General features: G+C 41.7%; 1 protein-coding gene across 1 annotated transcript; it reads right to left on the reverse strand.

Annotated features, from left to right (window-relative positions):
• Nucleotides 1–606: 606 nt before the first annotated feature.
• LOC100283504 (KNOX1 domain containing protein) lies at nt 607–22579 on the reverse strand. Its single transcript, NM_001156404.2, has 5 exons — nt 22019–22579; nt 21763–21888; nt 21444–21600; nt 1208–1464; nt 607–1103 (listed from the first exon to the last, which is right to left on the reverse strand). Exons 1-5 carry the CDS (start codon nt 22307–22309, stop codon nt 852–854), a joined length of 1083 nt encoding a protein of 360 aa, NP_001149876.2. The 5' UTR covers nt 22310–22579; the 3' UTR covers nt 607–851.
• Between the last annotated feature and the right edge of the window lie 441 nt (nt 22580–23020).

Here is a 23020-nt window from a genome sequence, read left to right on the forward strand (position 1 = left end):
ATATGGTGCTATTGGTTCCACCTATTCCCTAGCCTTACACTTATATGGGCTTTTGAGATTTTTCTGGGATTTATTTGAATTTCTCAACTGGGCCTAGCCCATAAATCCTAACAATAATTGTTGAATAATTAGACAAAATCCTGATTAAATTCCGAATATAAATCATAACCAAATCAAAAGAACTGAAGTAAAAAAAGCCAAATCAGATGATGCCTGCGGGGCTCCTGCCGCGCCCCCGCAAGACGAGGGGGCAGATTTCGGCGGACCATTCACGCGCATGTCATGCGCCCGCGCCCGTCGCCCCGGCGAGCGAGCGCGTGCGTGTGGCTCTCCACACTCTCTCCTCTCATACATGACTTGGTGAGTGAGTGTGGCTTCTATATTTAAGCTAGCTCTACTCCATTAGAATTGGCAATATGGTGCTATTGGTTCCACCTATTCCCTAGCCATACATTTATATGGGCTTTTGAGATTTTTTCTGGGATTTATTTGAAATTCTCAACTGGGCCTAGCCCATAAATCCTAACATGGTTTTCATATGGATGGAACTACCTACATTTGCTATGGGAATGGGATTAATACTTATCATAATCCATCAGAAATTCACTTAACGAGCATCATATATGCAAAATGCCGCAAACCTGTAGCATTAAGGAGGCACAGTCTTTGCTGTTCATGACATGTAAAGTTTCTTGGTGCAACAACGGGGGTACAGTAATGCAGTAGGGTTCTTTCTCGATCTCCAGTTCATTGTGCAGATCATTCATATTTATAGGCTAATTAAGCTACGGCATGCATGCAGGTTTTCAGGCGCACACTTCAATACTTCATGGTAGCGTGCGTGGGCTGAATCAATTGTGCCAGAGGCCATGATGAGCCCCATGATCCGGCCGGGCGTAGAACATCGCCGGCGTTGCTCCCACGAGGCGTGCGTCGACGTAGAACGCGGCGGCGTTGGGCGGGGCCGGGTGGAACCCATCCATCACCGCGAACTGCATCTCCTCCGACGGCTTCCAGTGCCGCTTCCGCTGGTTGATGAACCAGTTGTTGATCTGCTTCTGCTCCAGCCCCGTCGACTCCGCCAGTGCGATCTTCTCCATCTCCTGCACATGCATGCAACAATGGCGCGCGGCACCACCGTCGCTCCATCATCCATCTCATCCATATATATAAGGGTGTCTCGGAATGAATTTCCATGCATGCGTACCGAGGGGTAGGGCCATCGGTAGTGCAGCTCCCACCAACTGAGCAGCTTCTGCCGGGCCTCCTTGGGGAGCTTGTCTTTCTTCCTCTTCTTGCACAGCTCCTTTCTCAGGTTGCCCAAACACCCGCTGTATTTCCTGAGGAGCTGCTTCTTGAGCTCCTTGTCATCGGAGCAAGGATCGATGCCCAGGGCTACTTCTGCCTCCATGCCGCTGCCTTCTTCTTGTTCATCGTCGGACATATCGACGACTCCAGTTTTATCTAGTACAGCCAATGCAAGTTAAATAGCACTGACTTAGGACACGCACAATATATAATTAACAGCACTAGACGAACGGTCATAGTGGCATCAATGAGCGAATTAACACAAACTTTAACTAACAGTGGCACAAATGGTTTAAGAACCGCATGAGAGGTAATTCAACAGTACTCGTCCATCACTTTGGAAAGATGGTGCAATTATGAAGCTAGCAACAATCCTTACATCAGTCTCTCTCTCTCTTTTTTTTGCCTAAATATGCATGCATGGCTCACACAACTATTGAGGACATAATAGAGATACAAGTTGACTCCCTAGCACTAGTTAATTAGTAGATACACTACGTACTCATATCTGTCAACATGGATGTAAATAAAGCTTTATGACTTGGACCCATAAGAAATTAGGAGAACTAGCTACATATACTTAGGTCATTGGACATGTTATCTAATATGGATCTATATGTAAATAAAGTTCACTAGTAGAAAAAGGCTCAAAGCCTGCGGTGCGGTATATTTTTATAGGCAGATTCGGTTATCAATCGCCTGTGCTATTTTTAGTGGCGGTTTATTAAGAAAACCGCCACTAGAAATTGTATGTCTAGAGACGGTTCCTTATGAAAACCGTATGTAGAAATCCATGATTTCTAGTGGCGGTTTTCTTAAGAAACCGTTTGTAGAAATCGATTTCTAGTGGCGGTTTTCTTAAGGAACCGCCACTAGAAATCATTTTTATCCTTAATTTTTCGAGTTTTTCAAACGACCTCGTATGATAAAACCATCAAAATAAAAGTTGTAAATCTCTAAAAGTTATAAAACTTTGTAGTTGACAACTTTTTTATTTGAAATCATTTTGGCTCTCAAAAATTGTTCTAAATTTGTCAAATTTAAAATTCAAATTTTGCAAACGACCTCGGATGAAAAAAGTGTCAAAATGAAAGTTTTAGAACATAAAAAATTATTCAACTTTGTAGTTGACAACTGTTTTATTTGAATTCGTTTACGGTCTCAAACAAGCAATTTACATTCAGTTGGTTATAATATGTGGGCAACAAAACTACAAACTAAACACAAAGCATGTCATAGCCGGAGCGATAGAGTAGGGTACGCATGAGGGTGAGGTCAGGGGTTTGATTTCCAGCAACCGCGTAGTACACAAAAAATTCCGCGACCTTCGACTGAGACGGACAGGTGGGGGTGGTGGGGTGGTGGGCCGCGAGGCCTCCATAATAAAAATATATTTTTTTGTTATTTTTAAAATCCGTTTTATGTTTCCTGGAAACAATTTTCACTGGCGGTTTTATTATGCCGACCGCCAGTGAAAATCGATTTCCACTGGCGGTTTTATTACAGCGACCGTCAGTGAAAATCGATTTCCACTGGCGGTTCTTAGTTACCCGCCTGTGAAAATGATGATTTCTACTGGCCCTAGCACTGGCGGTTACGAAAAACGTCACTGTAAATAGGTTTACGACCGCCATTATAGAGCTTATCTGTACTAGTGGTTTTTGACCGCGTTAACTTCCGATGGCACTAGAAAGCCATCAATATTTACTTAACTTCTGACGACAACAGTCGGAAAGTTAGATAACTTCCGTCCATTTTTTCGATACATGTCTATTGTTAAAAGTTAGTGTTTGTCATCAAAAGTTAGTTAACTTACGATAATATTGGCTAACTTCCAACAGGTTTGACCGTCATGATTCATGCTATTTCTTGTAATGACAGTCTTGACCTTCTTATTCATTAATTTTTAGACTAAGTATTTGTAAAGTAATTACTGTAGGAACCTAATCCGGTTGCATCAAAATACAAATGACATTTCACAATTAAGATATAAAATTCATAATGGTTTGACATAGATTGAGCTATGACATTTTTAATAATTGAGTTGTACGGTATGTCTCAGTATTTAAAAATTATTTAAAAAATCTTATTGTATGTCCAAGTTTAGTCAAGTTTAGAATATCATTATTCACTATGCACACAAAGCCCCTCCCGATAAGTTCACCATAAACGTTTAGCTTGCTTTGTTCTTAGGTGCCGACTTAAAATGGAAGTGTGTGTGCGTGTATATAAAGTTGTTATATTGAACTCAAATTTTTTTTTGGAAAATAATACTACCTAATATATTGACCATCCGCTTTTTGAACTAAAACGCACAAATAAAAAAGAAAGGAGAGAGTATGTTAGAAGTAATATGCTCCTAGTTAGACTTGCAAGAATCCTGAGCACGTATTCATTAATTAATTTTAATATACTATTTTTCTTGTTTATGAGATATTCTAACTTGGAAGATCAGTTTATATGCTCATGTTTTTAATAATACTACGACACCCTGCGTGTTGCAACCTTTAAATAAGCTGTTCCATGTGTTATTGCATCGGATTGGTCAAAATTGGGCAAGCTAATAGAAAAAAAACTAAAGGACCGTTTGTATCCTTAGAATTGAATTTCATTCTAATAATCGTAATTTAGACACATATCAATTAAACTAATATGGTTTTATAACGAATATAGTTGTATACTACTATTAACCATATGAGGAAGAGATTTATGTGCTACATTTCTACTATAAAGGAGCGATCCGAAAAGAGTATTATAAGTTACAGAATAGAAACATAGACTAGTGGTACATAAAATCAATTTACACCCCTCATCCTATGAATTTGGGTAGGCTTATATCTAAACTTTGGAAAGTGGTGTAATACCAAATTCCAAACCAGATAACTTACTCTATTAAGTAAATCAAATTCCTTCGAAATGAAGGGATACAAACGGACCCTAATAGATATTATAACAAACTATTAAGAGGATGGGATGGCCAAACAAATAGTATGATGTGAATGCCTGATATGTTGTCAGATTGAGAATAGTACCTATATTTAGAGGGTTGATACAATACTTAGTCACAAATGACGTGAACTTCTTCCATATGGGAATAATAAGTGTACTTAGTAGTGGATGTTGTGATACTTAATAAGATAGAAAAGTGGGTTTGCTTTCATATGACATGCCCCTGTTTGTTTCGGCTTTTCGCAGCTTTTGGACACCAAAAGCTGCTGCGGACTACCAAACACTCAGCTTTTCAGCCAGCTTCTATAAAATTCGTTTGGGTAAAAATCATTCAAAATCAACATAAACATATAATCGGTTGAGTCGTCGCAATAGTAGTAATCCGTCACTTTATAAATCATGAGCCCCATGGAGAACTTTATCTTTCTCCGTATTTAATTCTAATGATACTCAGATTCTCTACACAGTCAGATTCTCCCCACATCTAGATTCTCGGAAAAGCTGGTCAGAAAAAAACTGAACCAAACAGGCCCTATAGATATAGGTTCCAACAAGAGGTCCCAACAATCCACCTACATAAATTGCTATGTACCCAAGCTTATTTTATACACAAAACAAGGCAATCAATACAAATAAGTTATTTAATACTCTCTCAATACCAAATTTTAGGACTTTTTGTTTTTTGGATATGTATATAATATAACTATACTTGATAAGAAAAATGAAAGTGGAAAGAAGGTCATTTGTTACTTATATAAATATGTTAGTGCTTTGTTGTTTCCCATTCATATTTCAAAATTGTTATTATGCACCTAATAATTGTCCTACATGACTATGAATTTGTGACCAGATCAAGTAACAGTGGAATAAGAGACACTAGATCTTAAATGTCGAGCCTTAATGCCCGATAAACACTTACTTGTAAAACAAAGAAAAGTTAGGGTCTCCTTATAATTAGATATCCGAAGTATAGGAATAAGAAAAATTATAGAATTTGAGAGTTACATGCCACTTATAATCTTATAGACATTTGGTTAGGAATTGCAAATGCATAAAAGTCTCTAAAAAAGCATTTGAATATAGAACATGAAAAACATGCAAAATCAAAAGAGAAGCATACACATAAAGGAATTAAGTTTCCCAAGGTGTTGGACCTTCTGTTAGATTTATTCCAAAATTCAATAGACTGAGCATTTCCATAAGACCCCGTTTGTTTCCCTTCATTTTGTGGAATTGAAATCTAACTATAATGGAGTAAGTTATTTTTTTAGAATGTGACATTCAACAACTTTTCAAAGTTTATATATAAGCATATCTCAAATTCATAGGTGAGAGATGAAAATTGATGCTATAGATTTACATGCTACTTTTTAATGTACAACTTATAGCACACTCTTTTACTTACTTTTCTATAGCAGAAATGTAGTGTATATCTATCTCTCTCATATGATTTAGGATAATATACAAATATATTACATATACTATACAAATATATTAATCTAATTAGTTTTGTCTAAATTATAATTATTATAGAATGGAATTTTTCCGGTTTTATAGAATTTCAGAATGGCCAATCCTTTGTTCAAAAGGGTCCATAGGAAAAAATTCCAATAGTTTACAATTTTATAAGGTTGCATCATGAATCCTATCCTATATATGTTCCAAAGACCCCCAGGGTCCAAATGGGTCAAATCCACTCTATGCACTGAGTCAACCACACACTACCATCAACGTACTTACGCTTTTTAATTTATCCTCATTTCTCGTAACAGGATTAAGCCAAGGTTGGGTGTATGAACTAGAAACCTTATATGTTGTTCTAATCCAACTTAACAACTAAGGTGAGATGAAACCCTACAATCTCAAACCAACCTACACACGGATCAATATATACCAAATCAGCAAATCTAAATTACGTCAGATATCCAGATATAACCCCTCAAAGGGCACGATGTCCTCGTCATTCCAACACACTCATAACTATAGATGCCCAACTGGGAATGGAATATGGATTGGTACTAGGCACATCACGACACGTAGTGCTTTGGCATGACACAAGCACTATGTAAATAGTGTCAGTGCTGGTATGACACGAGATAAGTGTCATGCATGGGCCGTCACTCCATCACAATTGACTCGCACAAGCACGCCATGATTAAGTGGTCGACACGATTAGACACAGTTTATAGGACCTTAGGGCAACTGGTGGCCTATAGATACGATTGTGATATGTTCATGTGATTGTAAATTGTTATTGTTTCAAATATAATAAGTTCACTCTATACATATGTAAGTGCAATCAACCCTAATTGAGGGTTTTGGTGATTAATGACAAAACAAACTAAGATTCTAACAAGTTTGCTCCTAGTATGTACACAGTATTTCTACAGACAGGAGAAGCACAGATCTTACGAGCATAAAAGTATAAAGCACAGCAGATTTAAAATTCCACATCAAATGGCGTGCTCCAAGTGCTATGAAACAACGGCGGTGCTAAGTTTATAATTCTTGAGTCATAGGAATCGCCGTACAATTAAGAGGGATCCGCGACGGTTAAGTAAGTTGTGAAACGAGCCAAGTTCAAAATCTTTTGAAAACTCCTTGGAGATCATTTTCCCAGATCATGAATGCCCTTGAGAAAAACAAATTTTACTTCCCACAAAGTCTCCTCTTTTGTTCTCTTCAAAATTCTCAAAGTTTGGTTTCAGCCCCCAAAACCGGTTCAACCGGTCCTGAAACCGGTTCAACCGGATTCGGTACTGTTCACCCTGCCACCTCTGCTCTGACCTGTCTGACAGTCATAGCTGTCAGAAAAGTCGCAGCAGATACTTTTCAGAAACCGGTTGAGCCAAATTTTGTCCCTACTCAGCCGGTTTTGAAACCGGTCCAGTGTCCGGCTGAGTAGCCCAGTGGACCGGGATCCCCCTGGTAGAAACCGGTTCAACCGGTTTGAAAACCGGTTCAACCGGTTTTTACCCATTTTCTCCCAACGGCTGCCAGCTTTTGGGGATCCTTTATATACCCCCTCACACTCTCTCTCTCATTAACTCCTGTCTCTCACACGAATCTTTGGCTGACCAACCTTCAAACAAGAGCATTCACTTCACCTTTCACACCCGCAATCGCATCTCCTTCAATCATTTGAAGGACCCTTGGTGTGAGGTGAACTCGATCGAACTCGTTGTCAATTTCTTCTCGATTCTTCCATTCTCTTGTTCTTGAGCTCGTTGCAAACTTAACTGTGTGCGGATTTGTTACTCTTGGAACCTCGTGTTCCTTGACGGTTAGAGGTTGCTTGGGAGTCTCCAAATTTGTGGACGACCCCAAGAAGTTTGTATCACTCGCTCCTTGAGCAGATTTGAGAAGAGATTGCCTTGACCTTTGTGGTCGGCTTGTGGAGGATTAGGGTTGGAAAAGACCCGGCCCTTTGTGGGTTCCTCAACGAGGAGTAGGACACCTTTGTGGTGGTTGCCGAACCTCGGGTTATATCGCGTGTTCTTGTGTGTTCTTGTCAAGCGCTTTATATTCGGTGGTTGGTTCATATTATTCATTTAAGTAGTTCTTGTGTAGGGAAAATTTGTAGCTATATTCTTTACTACTTCGCATTTGTTCAATAGATTATCAAATTTAAGTTGAGCGGGTTCAAACTTGTTCAGTTGTGATTAAAATCGACTGAACTGGTTTGCACCTGTGCAACTTTAATTTAACCTATTTCGAAGTTTTTAGTGAAAATTTTCAGGTGTAGCCTATTCACCCCCCCTCTAGGCTACTTTCAATTGGTATCAAAGCTACGTGCCTCGTTTTACGCTTAACCACGTGAGGAAACGATCATGTCTACACAACGGGACCATGTGGATCCTCTCCTCAAGGAAATCCCCGTCACATCTTCCGGTGAGGAAGTGGACCCCAAGGTCCTCGACCTCGCCATGAAGATTGCCGAGAGAATGTTCCTCAAAATGAAAGAGGAAGATGCTAGGAAAAAGGCCGAAGAAGAAGAATCAAGAAGAAAGGCCGAAGAAGATAAAGGTAAGGGAACATTTGATTATAATGACGATCTAGTGGATCTTTTGGTGTCTAAGGTATTGAGCAAGGTAAGTCTCAACACCGAAGGATCATCTACCAAAAGCAAAGGTAATGACTTTAGCAAAGTTCAATTCGATTACTCTAGAAATTATATTCCCAACTTCTCTTCCGCCCCACTTGGAAAGTTGCCAACTCTTAGTGAGTTGAACTATGATGAGTGGGCCGACAAGATGAAGTCGCATTTAATCGGTGTGCATCCTAGTCTTTGGGAGATTGTTAATGTAGGTATGTATAAGCCCGCCCAAGGAGAAGAGATGACTCCGGAAATGATGCAAGAGGTTCATCGAAATGCTCAAGCAGTGAGCATAATTAAAGGAAGTCTTTGTCCGGAAGAATACCGGAAAGTTCAAGGAAGAGAAGATGCCCGTGACATTTGGAATATTCTTAAAATGTCACATGAAGGAGATCCCAAAGCTAAAAGACATAGAGTTGAAGCTTTGGAAAGTGAGCTTGCAAGATATGATTGGACAAAGGGTGAGTCGCTCCAATCACTCTTTGATCGATTGATGGTTTTCGTCAACAAAATAAGAGTTCTTGGGAGTGAAGATTGGAGTGACTCCAAGGTCACAAGATTGTTCATGAGAGCTTATAAAGAGGAGGATAAAAGTCTTGCAAGGATGATAAGGGATCGTGATGATTATGAGGACATGACGCCTCATCAATTATTTGCAAAAATTCAACAACACGAGTCCGAAGAAGCCCCCATCAAGACAAGAGACTCTCATGCCTTGATCACAAATGAACAAGACAATCTCAAGAAGAGCAAAGACCACAAAGCAAAGAAAGTGGTCGAGACCTCAAGTGATGAAGATAGCTCAAGTGATGAAGACACAGCTATGTTCATCAAAACTTTCAAGAAATTTGTAAGGAAGAATGACAAGTTCCAAAGGAAAGGAAAGAAGAGGGCATGCTATGAATGTGGCCAAACCGGTCATTTCATAGCGGATTGTCCTAACAAGAAGGAACAAGAAGCCAAGAAGGAATACAAGAAGGATAAGTTTAAAAAGGGAGGCAAGACCAAGGGATACTTCAAGAAGAAGAAGTATGGACAAGCTCATATTGGTAAAGAATGGAACTCCGATGAAGAGAGTTCTAGCTCCGAGGAAGAGGAAGTGGTGGCAAATGTGGCCATCCAATCTACATCAAGCGCGCAACTCTTCACCAACCTTCAAGACGACTCCTACACTCCAACTTGCCTCATGGCAAAGGGAGATAAGGTAACTTTATTTAGTAATGATTTTTCAAATGATGATGATGATGATCAAATTGCCATGAAAAATAAAATGATTAAAGAATTTGGCTTAAATGGATACAATGTTATCACAAAATTAATGGAAAAGCTAGATAAAAGAAAAGCAACTCTTGATGCTCAAGAAGACTTGCTTATCCTTGAAAAGGAAAGAAACCTAGAGCTTCAAGAGTTTATTCACAATAAAGATAAAGAAGTAATTAACATGAAAACCTCTATTGATAATCATGCAAATGAAAAGAATGCACTTGAATCAAGCATGTTAAGCTTGAATGTTCAAAATCAAGAACTTCAAGTGCAACTTGAAAATTGCAAGAACATCAATGCCCCCTCTTTAGTATTTGACTCTAAGTCTAGCTCTAATGATGATTCTTGCAAGCATTGTGCCAAATATCATGCTTCTTGTTGTCTAACTAACCATGCAAGGAAGCATAGCCCACAGGTGAAGGTCAAAGAAATTTTGAAAAGATGCTCTAGCAATGATGGGTTAAAGAAAGTTGAACCCAAGTACAAGTCCCTTAAGCCCAACAATGGAAGAAGGGGGCTTGGGTTCAACTCATCCAAAGAAAACCCTAGCACAGTGCATAAGGGGTGGAGATTCCCCAAATTCATAGAGGGAACCACTCTATATGATGCCTTGGGGAGGATCCACTCCTCAAATGACAAGTTATCTCAGGTAAAGGTTAACTTGAGTTCCACAAAGAGTAAGATGAAGGAAGTGGGTTCCTCAAGTGGACAAAAATCTAATGCTCCCATTTCCCACTCATATCTTTGTGATTATATGTTGACTTGGGATTCAGGGAAATTGGTTGTGAAATATGTGGGTGCCTACACTAAACGAAAAGTCATGAAAAGAAGTGTGTGGGTACCCAAGGCTATAACTAACACTGTAGGACCCAATTCAATTTGGGTACCTAAAAGCATAGCCTAAACTTGTTTTGCAGGTCTACTCCTCTGGTGGGTCAAGTTGGGTGCTTGACAGTGGATGCACAAATCACATGACCGGGGAGAAAGACATGTTTCATACATTGCAACTAACTCAAGAAGCACAAGAAATTGTGTTTGGAGATAGTGGCAAGAGTAAGGTGATTGGTATTGATCCTTAGAAGGGAGGACTCCTCAGTTGCCTTTACCGGTCGCTTGAAGGGCAAGCTTTATCTTGTTGATTTCACAACAAGTAAAGTGACGCCTGAGACTGTTTAGTGGCAAAATCCGACAAGGGGTGGCTATGGCATCGCCGGCTAGCCCATGGTTTGTGGCGCATGCCAAGCAGGAAAGCAACATGGAGTCCCACATCAATCAAAGAATGTGGTCACAACAAAGAGGCCATTGGAGCTTCTTCACATGGACCTCTTCGGACCTGTGGCCTACATTAGCATTGGTGGTAGTAAGTATGGTCTAGTTATTGTTGATGATTTTTCTCGGTTCACCTGGGTTTTCTTTTTGAGTGACAAAGGTAAAACTCAAGAAATTTTAAAGAAATTCATGAGGAGAGCTCAAAATGAATTTGAGCTCAAAATCAAGAAAGTGAGAAGCGATAATGGGACGGAATTTAAGAACACAGGTGTCGAAGAATTCTTAGGAGAAGAGGGAATCAAACATGAGTTCTCGGTGCCGTACACTCCACAACAAAATGGTGTTGTGGAAAGAAAGAACCGAACTCTAATTGAAGCAGCAAGAACCATGTTGGATGAATACAAGACACCTAACAACTTCTGGGCAGAGGCGGTCAACACCGCCTGTCATGCAATCAACCGTCTCCATCTTCATAAGATCTACAAAAAGACTGCTTATGAGCTTCTCACTGGTAACAAACCTAAAGTTGATTATTTTAGAGTATTTGGTTGTAAATGTTTTATTCTTAACAAGAAAGTCAAGAGCTCAAAGTTTGCTCCTAGAGTGGACGAGGGCTTCTTGCTTGGTTATGCATCAAATGCGCATGGATATCGTGTTTTCAACAATACCACCGGTCTTGTTGAAATAGCGATAGACGTGACATTTGATGAGTCTAATGGCTCGCAAGGGCATGTTTCTAATGACACTGCAGGAAATGAAGAACTACCTTGTGAGGCCATAAAGAAACTTGCAATAGGTGAGGTGAGACCTCAAGAAAGGGATGATGAAGAAGGAACCTTATGGATGACCAATGAGGTAGTTGATGTGGGTGCAAGGGTGGTGAGTGACAAAGTCTCCACCCAAGCAAACCCATCAACCTCAAGTCATCCAAGCCACGAAGAAAATCATCAAAGGATGCCAGCAGTGGTAGAAGATGAACAAGAAAGTATTGATGGTGAAGTGCCTCTTGATCAAGTAATTGATGAGGAGGAGCAAATTCAAAGACATCCATCAGTGCCTCATCCTAGAGTCCATCAAACAATTCAAAGGGATCATCCAGTGGACAACATCCTGGGTAGCATCAGGAGAGGGGTAACAACTCGATCTCGTTTAGCTAATTTTTGTGAATTTTACTCGTTTGTTTCCTCTCTTGAGCCACTTAAGGTTGAAGAAGCATTGGGTGATCCGGATTGGATAATTGCCATGCAAGAGGAGTTGAACAACTTCACTAGGAATGAAGTCTGGTCCTTAGTCCAAAGACCCAAACAAAATGTGATTGGGACTAAATGGGTCTTTAGGAACAAGCAAGATGAAAATGGCGTTGTTACAAGAAACAAGGCACGGTTGGTTGCCCAAGGCTATACTCAAGTGGAAGGACTTGATTTTGGTGAAACATATGCGCCGGTAGCAAGGTTAGAATCAATTAGAATATTAATTGTCTATGCTACTAACCATGATTTCAAGCTATATCAAATGGATGTCAAGAGCGCTTTTCTAAATGGACCACTACAAGAAAGAGTATATGTGGAGCAACCACCGGGCTTTGAAGACCCAAAGAAGCCAAATCATGTTTATCTTCTTCACAAGGCACTCTACGGGCTTAAACAAGCCCCTAGAGCTTGGTATGACTGTCTTAAAGATTTTTTAATTAAAAATGGGTTTACAATAGGAAAAGCTGACTCTACTTTATTTACTCGAAAAGTTGATAATGAATTATTTGTGTGCCAAATATATGTTGATGACATTATATTTGGTAGTACTAATGAAAAATTTTGTGGAGAGTTTAGCAAAGTAATGACGAACAGGTTTGAGATGTCTATGATGGGCGAGCTTAAATACTTCCTGGGATTTCAAGTCAAACAACTCAAGGAAGGTACCTTTCTATGCCAAACTAAATATACTCAAGATATGCTCAAGAAGTTTGGCATGGAAAAAGCAAAGCACGCCAAGACTCCAATGTCATCAAATGGACATCTCGATATAAATGAGGAAGGTAAACCTGTAGATCAAAAATTATATAGATCAATGATAGGATCACTGCTTTACTTATGTGCATCTAGGCCTGATATAATGTTGAGTGTTTGCATGTGTGCACGTTTTCAAGCAAATCCTAAAGACTGTCATCTTGTAGCCGTTAAGAGAATTCTAAGATACTTAGTCCACACCCAAAACCTAGGATTATGGTATCCTAAAGGCTCCCTTTTCGATTTGCTTGGCTACTCTGACTCAGATTATGCCGGTTGCAAAGTAGATCGAAAAAGCACTACTGGGACTTGCCAATTCCTTGGACGGTCCTTAGTGTCATGGAGTTCCAAGAAACAAAATTGTGTTGCACTTTCCACTGCAGAAGCTGAATACATAGCAGCTGGGGCATGTTGTGCACAGTTGTTATGGATGAAGCAAACCCTTAGAGATTTTGGTTGTGAGTTTCACAAAATTCCACTTTTGTGTGACAATGAGAGTGCCATAAAACTTGCAAACAATCCGGTGCAACACTCTAGAACTAAACATATTGACATCAGACACCATTTCTTGAGAGACCATGAAGCCAAAGGAGATATCGAACTATTTCATGTGAGCACCGAAAATCAACTAGCCGATATCTTCACAAAACCCCTTGATGAGACTAGGTTTTGTTTTCTTAGGAGTGAGCTAAATATCTTGGATTCTCGAAACGTGACTTAATAACTAAAATTTGGATCAAATTTGATGGTTGAAAATTGATTGTTTGAGCAATATGAAATGAGAAATATCTTTTTTATCTTTAAAATATCTCATGTCATATTTGCTAAGTGCTATTACAGCCCTTCCGGGCAATATTTGAAATCTGGTTGAGTAAACCGGCTGAGTAGGCCACTCAACCGGTTTCTCCCTGGTGGAAACCGGTTGAACCGGTATAAAAACCGGTTGAACCGGTTTTGGCCGTCGCGCCGTCAGTCAGCGCGCAGTCTGCGCTGACAGCTGCGCAGTCTGCGCTGTCAGTTTTGCAGTCTGTGCTGTCAGACTGCCAGGATTTTCGCGCAGTCAACACCGTTTTCTGCGCGCTTTTACTGCGCCGTTTGACCCGAAACCGGTTGAACCGGTTTTGAAACCGGTTGAACCGGTTTTCGGTTTTCTCGTGGCCGACTCCTTCCCTTTTTATGTCTCTCCCTCTCTCCTCTTCCCTTCTCAGACTCATTTTCCAGCCGCCGCCACCCTCTTGTTCTCCTCTCTCTCACCTTCACACTCCTCGTCAAAAACTTTCTCGAGCCCTCACTCTTTTGGAAGAGTGGTTGGAGATCCGTTCTTCCCGGCGTGTTTCCACCATCTTCCTCCATCTCATTGGGAGATCTTGACCAAATCTTCGGATCGAGGTATTGCTCTATATTATTTCCTTGTACTCGATCCTACGCGTTCTTGATTATCATATGTATCATTCATTGGGTACATTTTAGTTTAAGTGATTGCAACACTTAGATTATCTTCATTTTGTCACAAACATTGTTAGGGATTAGCGATTTGATATTGTTCGTTGTAGTTGAACCGCTCATATGAACGGTTGAAGTGCATGCTCAATATCTTATGCGTTTCTTCTCAAACGTGTTTGATCCTTGCTCATCATAGGTTCTATTTCTTATTTCTTATTTCTTAGAATGGTGCGTCGAATGAACCCGTCGGTGGTCGAATCCGACTCCTCGGATGACCAGGAAATCCACGGAGATACCCCACCTCGCTCTCGATCCAAGCGAGGGCGCGGAAGCGGCAATGTCATGCCGGGTGCTGAGGCCTCCGGGTCTCAAAGTGCTCGCGGTCGAACATCCCGGAATCCTTCCGGACGGTCTCGACCTGCGACGAATCTGCAGGCGTGGGAGCCTACAAGTGATGATGATGGCGGGAAGGACGATGAAGTCGATCTTCCCCCGGCCCACGCTCCTGTGATTCGCGGCTTGGTCCTCCACCGGGCAGAGGCTCGGCGTGCTGGCAATGAGCCAGTCACTGACTTTACTGCCAGTGGAGGCTCTGCTCTTCTCCAGGATCTTCGTTTCCAAAATCCTGTATTGCGTATTCGCGATGCCAGGATCGATGGAAATCGCTTTTGGACTCTTCACCACGTGGATTTCTATAATTCCGTCATTCTACCCAAGAAGCATCAACCCATCCTGCATCAACGATATATTAACTGGGAAGGTTGTGAAGCGATTGGGGACCCAGAAATGTCACAGGCACTGAGGGCCTGTGAAAGGAAACAAATGAAGAATATCATGACATTCCAATATGATTGGAATGATGAAGTGATTGCTCAATTCTACTCCACTCTCTGGATAAAGCTTGCTGACGAGGAGAGTCATTACAACTACCCCTATCTGAACTTCTTCATTGAAGGTAGTTGGTACAAGGTGAGCTATCGTCGATTTGCTCACATTCTTGGCTTTTCTGACGATGATATATCTGGAGACAAGATCAAGATTCATGATTTCCGGCAGCCCACAAGAGATGAAGCCAAGGATCTTCATCTGTCTGAGTCTGGAAAGTATTGGGAGTCGACCAACATTCATAAGTATTATCGTTATATCAACTCCCTCTGCAGGATGACCCTCATTCCAAAAGGGGGAAATCAGATGAACATCCTTGGAGAGAGCAAGGTCTTGCTCTCTTTTATGAAACCCAACAGCTCAGAAAGGATTAATGTCTTTGACATGATATGGCAGAAAATTATTCATGCAGCCTGCTTTCCTTTGAAGGGGTGTCTTCATGCTCCATTCATTATGAAGATGATTGAGGTCGTGACCCAGTTCAGATTTGACAAAGGTACCCGACATCAGTCATACACCCCTTTCTGGATTGATCCCAACAATCCAGCTGGGCGCCTCAGGAAAGCCCCCTCCAGTTCTCGTGGTCATACATCTGCGGGTCCGTCTGCTGGTGCTGGTGCTGCTGCTGCTGGTGCCTCGCGCCCTTCCCCTGGCCGCGGATCTCCCACACCACGTGGTCGTGGTCGTGGTCGAGGCCGTGGCCGTGGGATGGGTGCCCGCCTGGCCCACGGGTTTGCGGCTTTCTTCTCCATGTGCCGAAATATTGCTGCAGATGTCCATGAGGTGGCTCGACGTCAGCGGGAGACCGACGACAACCTACGTCGTCAAGCTTCCGCTTTGGGTACTCCCTTCGCCCCTCGCTCTCCTGATGTACCTCTCCACCCTCCTCCTCCAGATGTCAACGAGTGGTACCAGCAGGCATATGGGGTACCTTTTTCAACAACCGATGACGTCGAAGAAGAAGAAACTTATTTTGATGATCCGGAGCAGTTTGTCTCGCCCCCATATCACGGGGATCCGGGCCAATCGTCCTCTTATCCTCCGCCCCAGGACCCGTCTGGCAGTGCTCCTCCTCCGGCCCAGTCTGGCGAGGAACACTTTGCCTCCGACCTGGCGCAACACTTCTTCGCTCCTCATCATCCTCCTCCTCACTGGTGATCATTGGATTGGCGCTTCTCTCTCTCTCTTTTTGGTTCTTGTTGCCAAAAAGGGGGAGAAAGTTTATTATTCAGTACCCCTTAATTTTTGTAATGAACACTTGGTCTGTAATAACTATTTGATGCATGCATGGCTTGAATGCCATAAACACTTTTATGATGGGATGAGACGAGCTCGGGATGAGACGAGCTCTCATTATTGTAATAGCTGTTAGAATCTTACTTTGATGCATGCATGGCTTGAATGCCATAAACACTTTTATAATGAGCTTGAATGTGCTTTTACTCTTTCTATTCAACTATGTTTCATTCCTCATCATTTCTTGTGTATGGTGTTGATTGTTCTCTCTAAATATGTTGCAAATTGACATATCAAGTCAATGTTAATATCACAAAACTCATGCACATATTTAGGGGGAGCTACACATACACAAAAGATTTTATATCACAAGTACTTGTAACTTTTAATTCTTATTTCTATTCTAGTTTGTTTTGGCATCAATCACCAAAAAAGGGGAGATTGTAAGTGCAATCAACCCTAATTGAGGGTTTTGGTGATTAATGACAAAACAAACTAAGATTCTAACAAGTTTGCTCCTAGTATGTACACAGTATTTCTACAGACGGGAGAAGCACAGATCTTACGAGCATAAAAGTATAAAGCACAGCGGATTTAAAATTCCACATCAAATGACGTGCTCCAAGTGCTATGAAACAACAGCGGTGCTAAGTTTATAATTTTTGAGTCATAGGAATCGCCGTACAATTAAGAGGGATCCGCGACAGTTAAGTAAGTTGTGAAACGAGCCAAGTTCAAAATCTTTTGAAAACTCCTTGGAGATCATTTTCCCAGATCATGAATGCCCTTGAGAAAAACAAATTTTACTTCCCACAAAGTCTCCTCTTTTGTTCTCTTCAAAATTCTCAAAGTTTGGTTTCAGCCTCCAAAACCGGTTCAACCGGTCCTGAAACCGGTTCAACCGGTCCTGAAACCGGTTCAACCGGTTTCGGTACTGTTCACCCTGCCACCTCTGCTCTGACCTGTCTGACAGTCAGAGCTGTCAGAAAAGTCGCAGCAGATATTTTTCAAAAACCGGTTGAGCCGAATTTTGTCCCTACTCAGCCGGTTTTGAAACCAGTCCAGTGTCCGGCTGAGTAGCCCAGTGGACCGGGATCCCCCTGGTAGAAACCGGTTCAACCGGTTTGAAAACCGGTTCAACCGGTTTGAAAACTGGTTCAACCGGCTTTTACCCATTTTCTCCCAACGGCTGTCAGCTTTTGGGGATCCTTTATATACCCCCTCACACTCTCTCTCTCATTAATTCCTGTCTCTCACACGAATCTTTGGCTGACCAACCTTCAAACAAGAGCATTCACTTCACCTTTCACACCCGCAATCGCATCTCCTTCAATCATTTGAAGGACCCTTGGTGTGAGGTGAACTCGATCGAACTCGCTGTCAATTTCTTCTCGATTCTTCCATTCTCTTGTTCTTGAGCTCGTTGCAAACTTAATCGTGTGCGGATTTGTTACTCTTGGAACCTCGTGTTCCTTGACGGTTAGAGGTTGCTTGGGAGTCTCCAAATTTGTGGACGACCCCAAGAAGTTTGTATCACCCGCTCCTTGAGCAGATTTGAGAAGAGATTGCCTTGACCTTTGTGGTCGGCTTGTGGAGGATTAGGGTTGGAAAAGACCCGGCCCTTTGTGGGTTCCTCAACGAGGAGTAGGACACCTTTGTGGTGGTTGCCGAACCTCGGGTTATATCGCGTGTTCTTGTGTGTTCTTGTCAAGCGCTTTATATTCGGTGGTTGGTTCATATTATTCATTTAAGTAGTTCTTGTGTAGGGAAAATCTGTAGCTATATTCTTTACTACTTCGCATTTGTTCAATAGATTATCAAATTTAAGTTGAGCGGGTTCAAACTTGTTCAGTTGTGATTAAAATCGACTGAACCGGTTTGCACCTGTGCAACTTTAATTTAACCTATTTCGAAGTTTTTAGTGAAAATTTTCAGGTGTAGCCTATTCACCCCCCCCCCCTCTAGGCTACTTTCAACATATTTAAATGTTCATGTTTTAAAATTATATACATGACATGATTAAGTGGTCGACACGATTAGACACGGTTTATAGGACCTTAGAGCAACTGGTGGTCTATAGATACGATTGTGATATGTGCATCTGATTATGAATTGTCATTGTTTAAAATATAATAAGTTCGCTCTATACATATATAAATGTTCGTGTTTTAAAATTATATATAAATTATATATGTAACCTTAAATGTTCTAAATCTTTTGGACTCTTAAAGTGAAATATTGTCTTGAACAATGGCTAGACACTAGTGCTGGTACGACACTCACACAGTTACTAACAATGTCCAATAGTGTCGTGCTTTATAGTGTTGATGCCAATATCGTGTCGTGCGACCCATTTGACCATCTATACCCATAACCAGGCAGATGATAACCAGGAAAGTTCGACCTTAGCATATGCGATCGTGCGAGTGCCTCGTGCGTCCAATATCCCTCTTAAACCACGCAGGGTGGTAGGGCTCTAAATTTTACACTATAAAATTTAAGGATCGGATCGAATTAGGATCACCAACAATTGTTCTAGCCAATCAAATCTTAAATAAATTAGAAGAAAACCAATCCAACTAGAAATCGTTTAGGGCGACGAATCTAAGAAAACCAAACATGCCCTAAACTGCGTCAAACACTTATATTGGCAATAATATATATACAATATTATTTGCTAGAGGTAGGTGAGCAGATGGTCATCACAGCCACCACTACCGGAATCTAGCTCTTTGCCAAGTGTCGAGATCTTTGCCAAGGACAATTTATCGGGCACTTAGCACAACACGCGTTGCCGAGTGCCACTCTCAGCGAAAAATGACAATTGGCACAGACCCCATTTGTCGAGCGGCAAACAATCGGCAAAGGAGTCTTTGCCCAGAGTCAAGCTCTTAGCGAAATGTGACCCTCGACAAAGGGGCGTTAGCAGCCATCTATAGTTGGCAGTCATTAACTATGCCGAGTATCAGGAGTTAACACTCGACAAAATAACTTCTTTGCCAAATATCCTCTGTAAGACACTTGCCAAAATAACTTTTTTGTCGAATATCTTCTGTAAGATACTCAAACTCAACAAATTAATTATTCGCTCTTTCTTTGACACTCGACAAAACATATTTTTTCTTTTTTCACCAAACTTTTTTATACTATGTTCCTACACTTAGACCTACATGTTCCATTTTGACACAATTATCAAAGTGCTTGCTATAACTATTAAGTTTAGTTCGTTTAATTGAATTCCTTCGGATAATTCAGATTTGAATGCAAAAATGATATTCATGTTATTTAACATAAGTTACGACCTATATATTTCAGAAACGGACCGGAATTTTCGAGCACGATGCTCACGAAACATGATCGTGAACTTGCGATCCAGTTATTTTAAAATTGTATAAAACACAAACAAAATCAGAAAACATGAAAAAGTTTGGTGAAACAAATTAAAAAATGAAAGGGGCAACGGGGCCTCTAGAGCCTTCTTTGTCGTGTACCTCCCGGAGCTCTCGATAAAGGGGTCTACTGGAGCTCTATTTGTCGATTGTCAGAGAGAACACTTGGCAAAGGCTCCGTCACCGTCACTTAGCGCCATGACGGTGACTTTTCTTTGCCCAACACAGGTGACACTCGACAAAGTCTTTACCGAGTGTCCGATAAAAAGTACTCGGCAAGGAATCCGTTGCGAATGTACAATTCATCGGGACCTCTTTATCGAGAGTCACACTCGGCAAAGACTTTGTCGAAAGTTTTCTGGACTTTGCCGAGTGTATGAAGCACTTGGCAAAACAACTGTTTCCGGTAGTGCATTAAGAAAATAATCGTGCACATCTCTTTAGTTTCTGATGCACTTGTTTCACTAACTTTTCTGTCCTGATGACGTAGCTCATCAAATTAGATGATTTTATGCTAGCTAGCGAAGATAAAAATCCAACGGGAAGAACAACTGCTTTGACTTGTTTTAAGAGAGAAGAACAGTTATTTGGACACTCAAGTTGAAGTAGCACTGCTGTCTACTGCTAAGTCCCAGTAATAATACAAGCATAGGATTTGCCCCAAAGGGCAGCCAGATTCTTCACATTCAAAATCAGTACAGAAATACTTTATTTAACGTCAGGACCAGTATATGAGACCGGACATGTGCGCAAGACTATACATAGCCCATATATAGCTAGCATGTAGACTAGTTTTTCCCTGTTCCTCCGTCCAAAAAAATATCATTTCTGAAGGAGTAATATATATATAATTTAAGTATTTTTAGAAAATTATATTTAAAAAATATGTTTTACTGTTAGTATAACAGTACTTACTATACATCATAAATATTATTTTTTATATATAATGAACCATAAGATTACTTACCTTTTAAAAAAACGAGATTTTCATTCTGAGTAGAAATAATAGTACTGCACAGTAACAGATTGGTAGGAGTAAATAGAAAATACTACTTCCGACCTGAGAAGAATACCATTATTCAGCTTTGGGACTACTATATCATCTTATATCTTTAAATAAATTTATAATAAAAATATATTTCATTATTCACAAAAACCATCTATTTTGGCTAAATTTAAGATTTATGGACTCTAAAAACGAGAATGTTTTTTTTACTGAGGTAGCACTCCATGATGGTGTCACATAGACCTAGGCAGCAGATTAACATGTGCTCCATTCCGATCGTTACGACGGGAGCGTCATGACTTGAGAAACGTATAACGTTGCTTATGTTAGTATATACTTCGTGCTAGGAGCATTGCTTTGTTAGCAATATGAAAAAAGAACATTTTGTGCTTGTTGCTGCCTAGCTAGGCAACGACACTGACAGTGTATTCGCTTCCATGGAAAGAAAAGAAAATTCTGTTAATCTATGCTATCCGCTACTGTGGCGACTGGCGACTACTTCACCGATATGATGAGGTAGTAAAACTGATATAGACTTAACCGGTGAATGGTTGATGGATTATAGACCGTTAATGAGTAAGCTGAAGGTTAGTCACCTGCAGCTGCAGCTGAAGAGATGAAAGCTCCCATGGTTGGCCCGGTGTTGGTAATGGAGTTGAGCTGCGCCTCCACTGTCGTCAGGAACTCCTCCGCCTCCCGGAGCGGCCGGGTCAGCTCCTCCTTCCACGTCACAAGCAGCTCGCAGTAGGACTCCTGGTCACAACAAAAACTTTCACACATGACAAAGGCCAAACATGTGTTTAACCGAATAACACCAATAGATATGAGGCCATATATATGCGTGATCATCCCAGGGATGAGAGGCTGCAGGGTGTGTCATGTGCAAGCATGCATGTGTTTCGTACGGTACTCCACCATGAACTGGTCGAGCTCCGGGTCCGGCCTTGTGTGCGCGACGTCGCCCGCGGCTGCACGCTGCCACGCCTCGCGCTCCCGCGCCACCGCCGCGATCTCCTCGGCCGCTTCCGGCGGGCAGCCGACCTGAGTAAGGTGAGCACATGCGACAGGGATATATGAACACATGTAATCTAGGAAGGATAGCAGCAACAGGAACGAACACGTGCGCGCGCGCGCGCGCTAAAGTTGAAGGGTCGTCGATCGGCGCGCGTGCCTTGTGGCAGTCCAAGAAGGCGGCGAGCAGGCGGTGGTAGCTAGGGTGGGAGACGATCTTGGCCTTGACGGGGTCTAGATCAGCAGCGCGGCCGCCATGGCCAGCGACGCTAGACGCATGCATCATTGGTGCAACACCTTGACCTCGGGCTTCACGGCCGGTAGCAGCTGAGCTTGGGACGGTGTAGACTTGCACCGAGACCTTGGAAGAGGACGCCAATGATGGCGCCGCGGGCCGCCAGGCAGCAGCACCCGGGTGGCCGTGGCCTCCAAGATCCGAGAGATCCTCCATCGCCAGTAATTAGTAGCTATAGATTTCGTGATCCGAGTAACGAAGACGGGAGAGGAGAAGAAAAGGACCAGTAGCTAGCTAGGGCTAAGCACGAGAGATTTGTTTGCTTCGGCTTTGAGATCTTTTTGCAGTACTACAGTACAGTATAGTAAAGTGGAATTTCGGGATAAATAAAAGGAGAGGAACAGGAAGAGTGGAGACGAAAAGGAGGTCCACACCGTGGCTGTGAGATTCGACTGGCTGTGGCACAGAGATGAGATGAGATCGCATAGAGCTAGAGAGAAGTATAGGGTAGGGGGGTGAAGTAGGAAAAGAAAGGAGAGGCGAGGTCTGGTGGCCGTCATGTCCGACGTCAAATCGGGCAAAAAGCCGGAGAGAGACTAGCGTGAGTTTCACCGGCTAGTGCTTCAGGCTTCACTGCTTCCATGGCGAAATGTGTACTGCCTTGCGCGTGCTGTCGACCTGGAGCACCAGTGGGTGTGATTGCTACGTTTTGGACGTGCTGACAGCGCAACGGCCAGTTTGCACCTTCAAAATGATTATTTGCCGCACAGACGCAGGTCTTTTTCTACTCCATCTCTAGTAGGCAACTATAATTAACATTATTTATATCTCCTAGTATATTTGTTAAAGAAATACAGTGCATAAAAATATTGATTTACTCCCCCCCTCTCTTTTTATCTAGCATTCTTATTTTCCGACATATGCATT

This window comes from Zea mays, chromosome 1, assembly GCF_902167145.1.
Source record: "Zea mays cultivar B73 chromosome 1, Zm-B73-REFERENCE-NAM-5.0, whole genome shotgun sequence".
Classification (NCBI taxonomy): Eukaryota; Viridiplantae; Streptophyta; class Magnoliopsida; order Poales; family Poaceae; genus Zea; species Zea mays.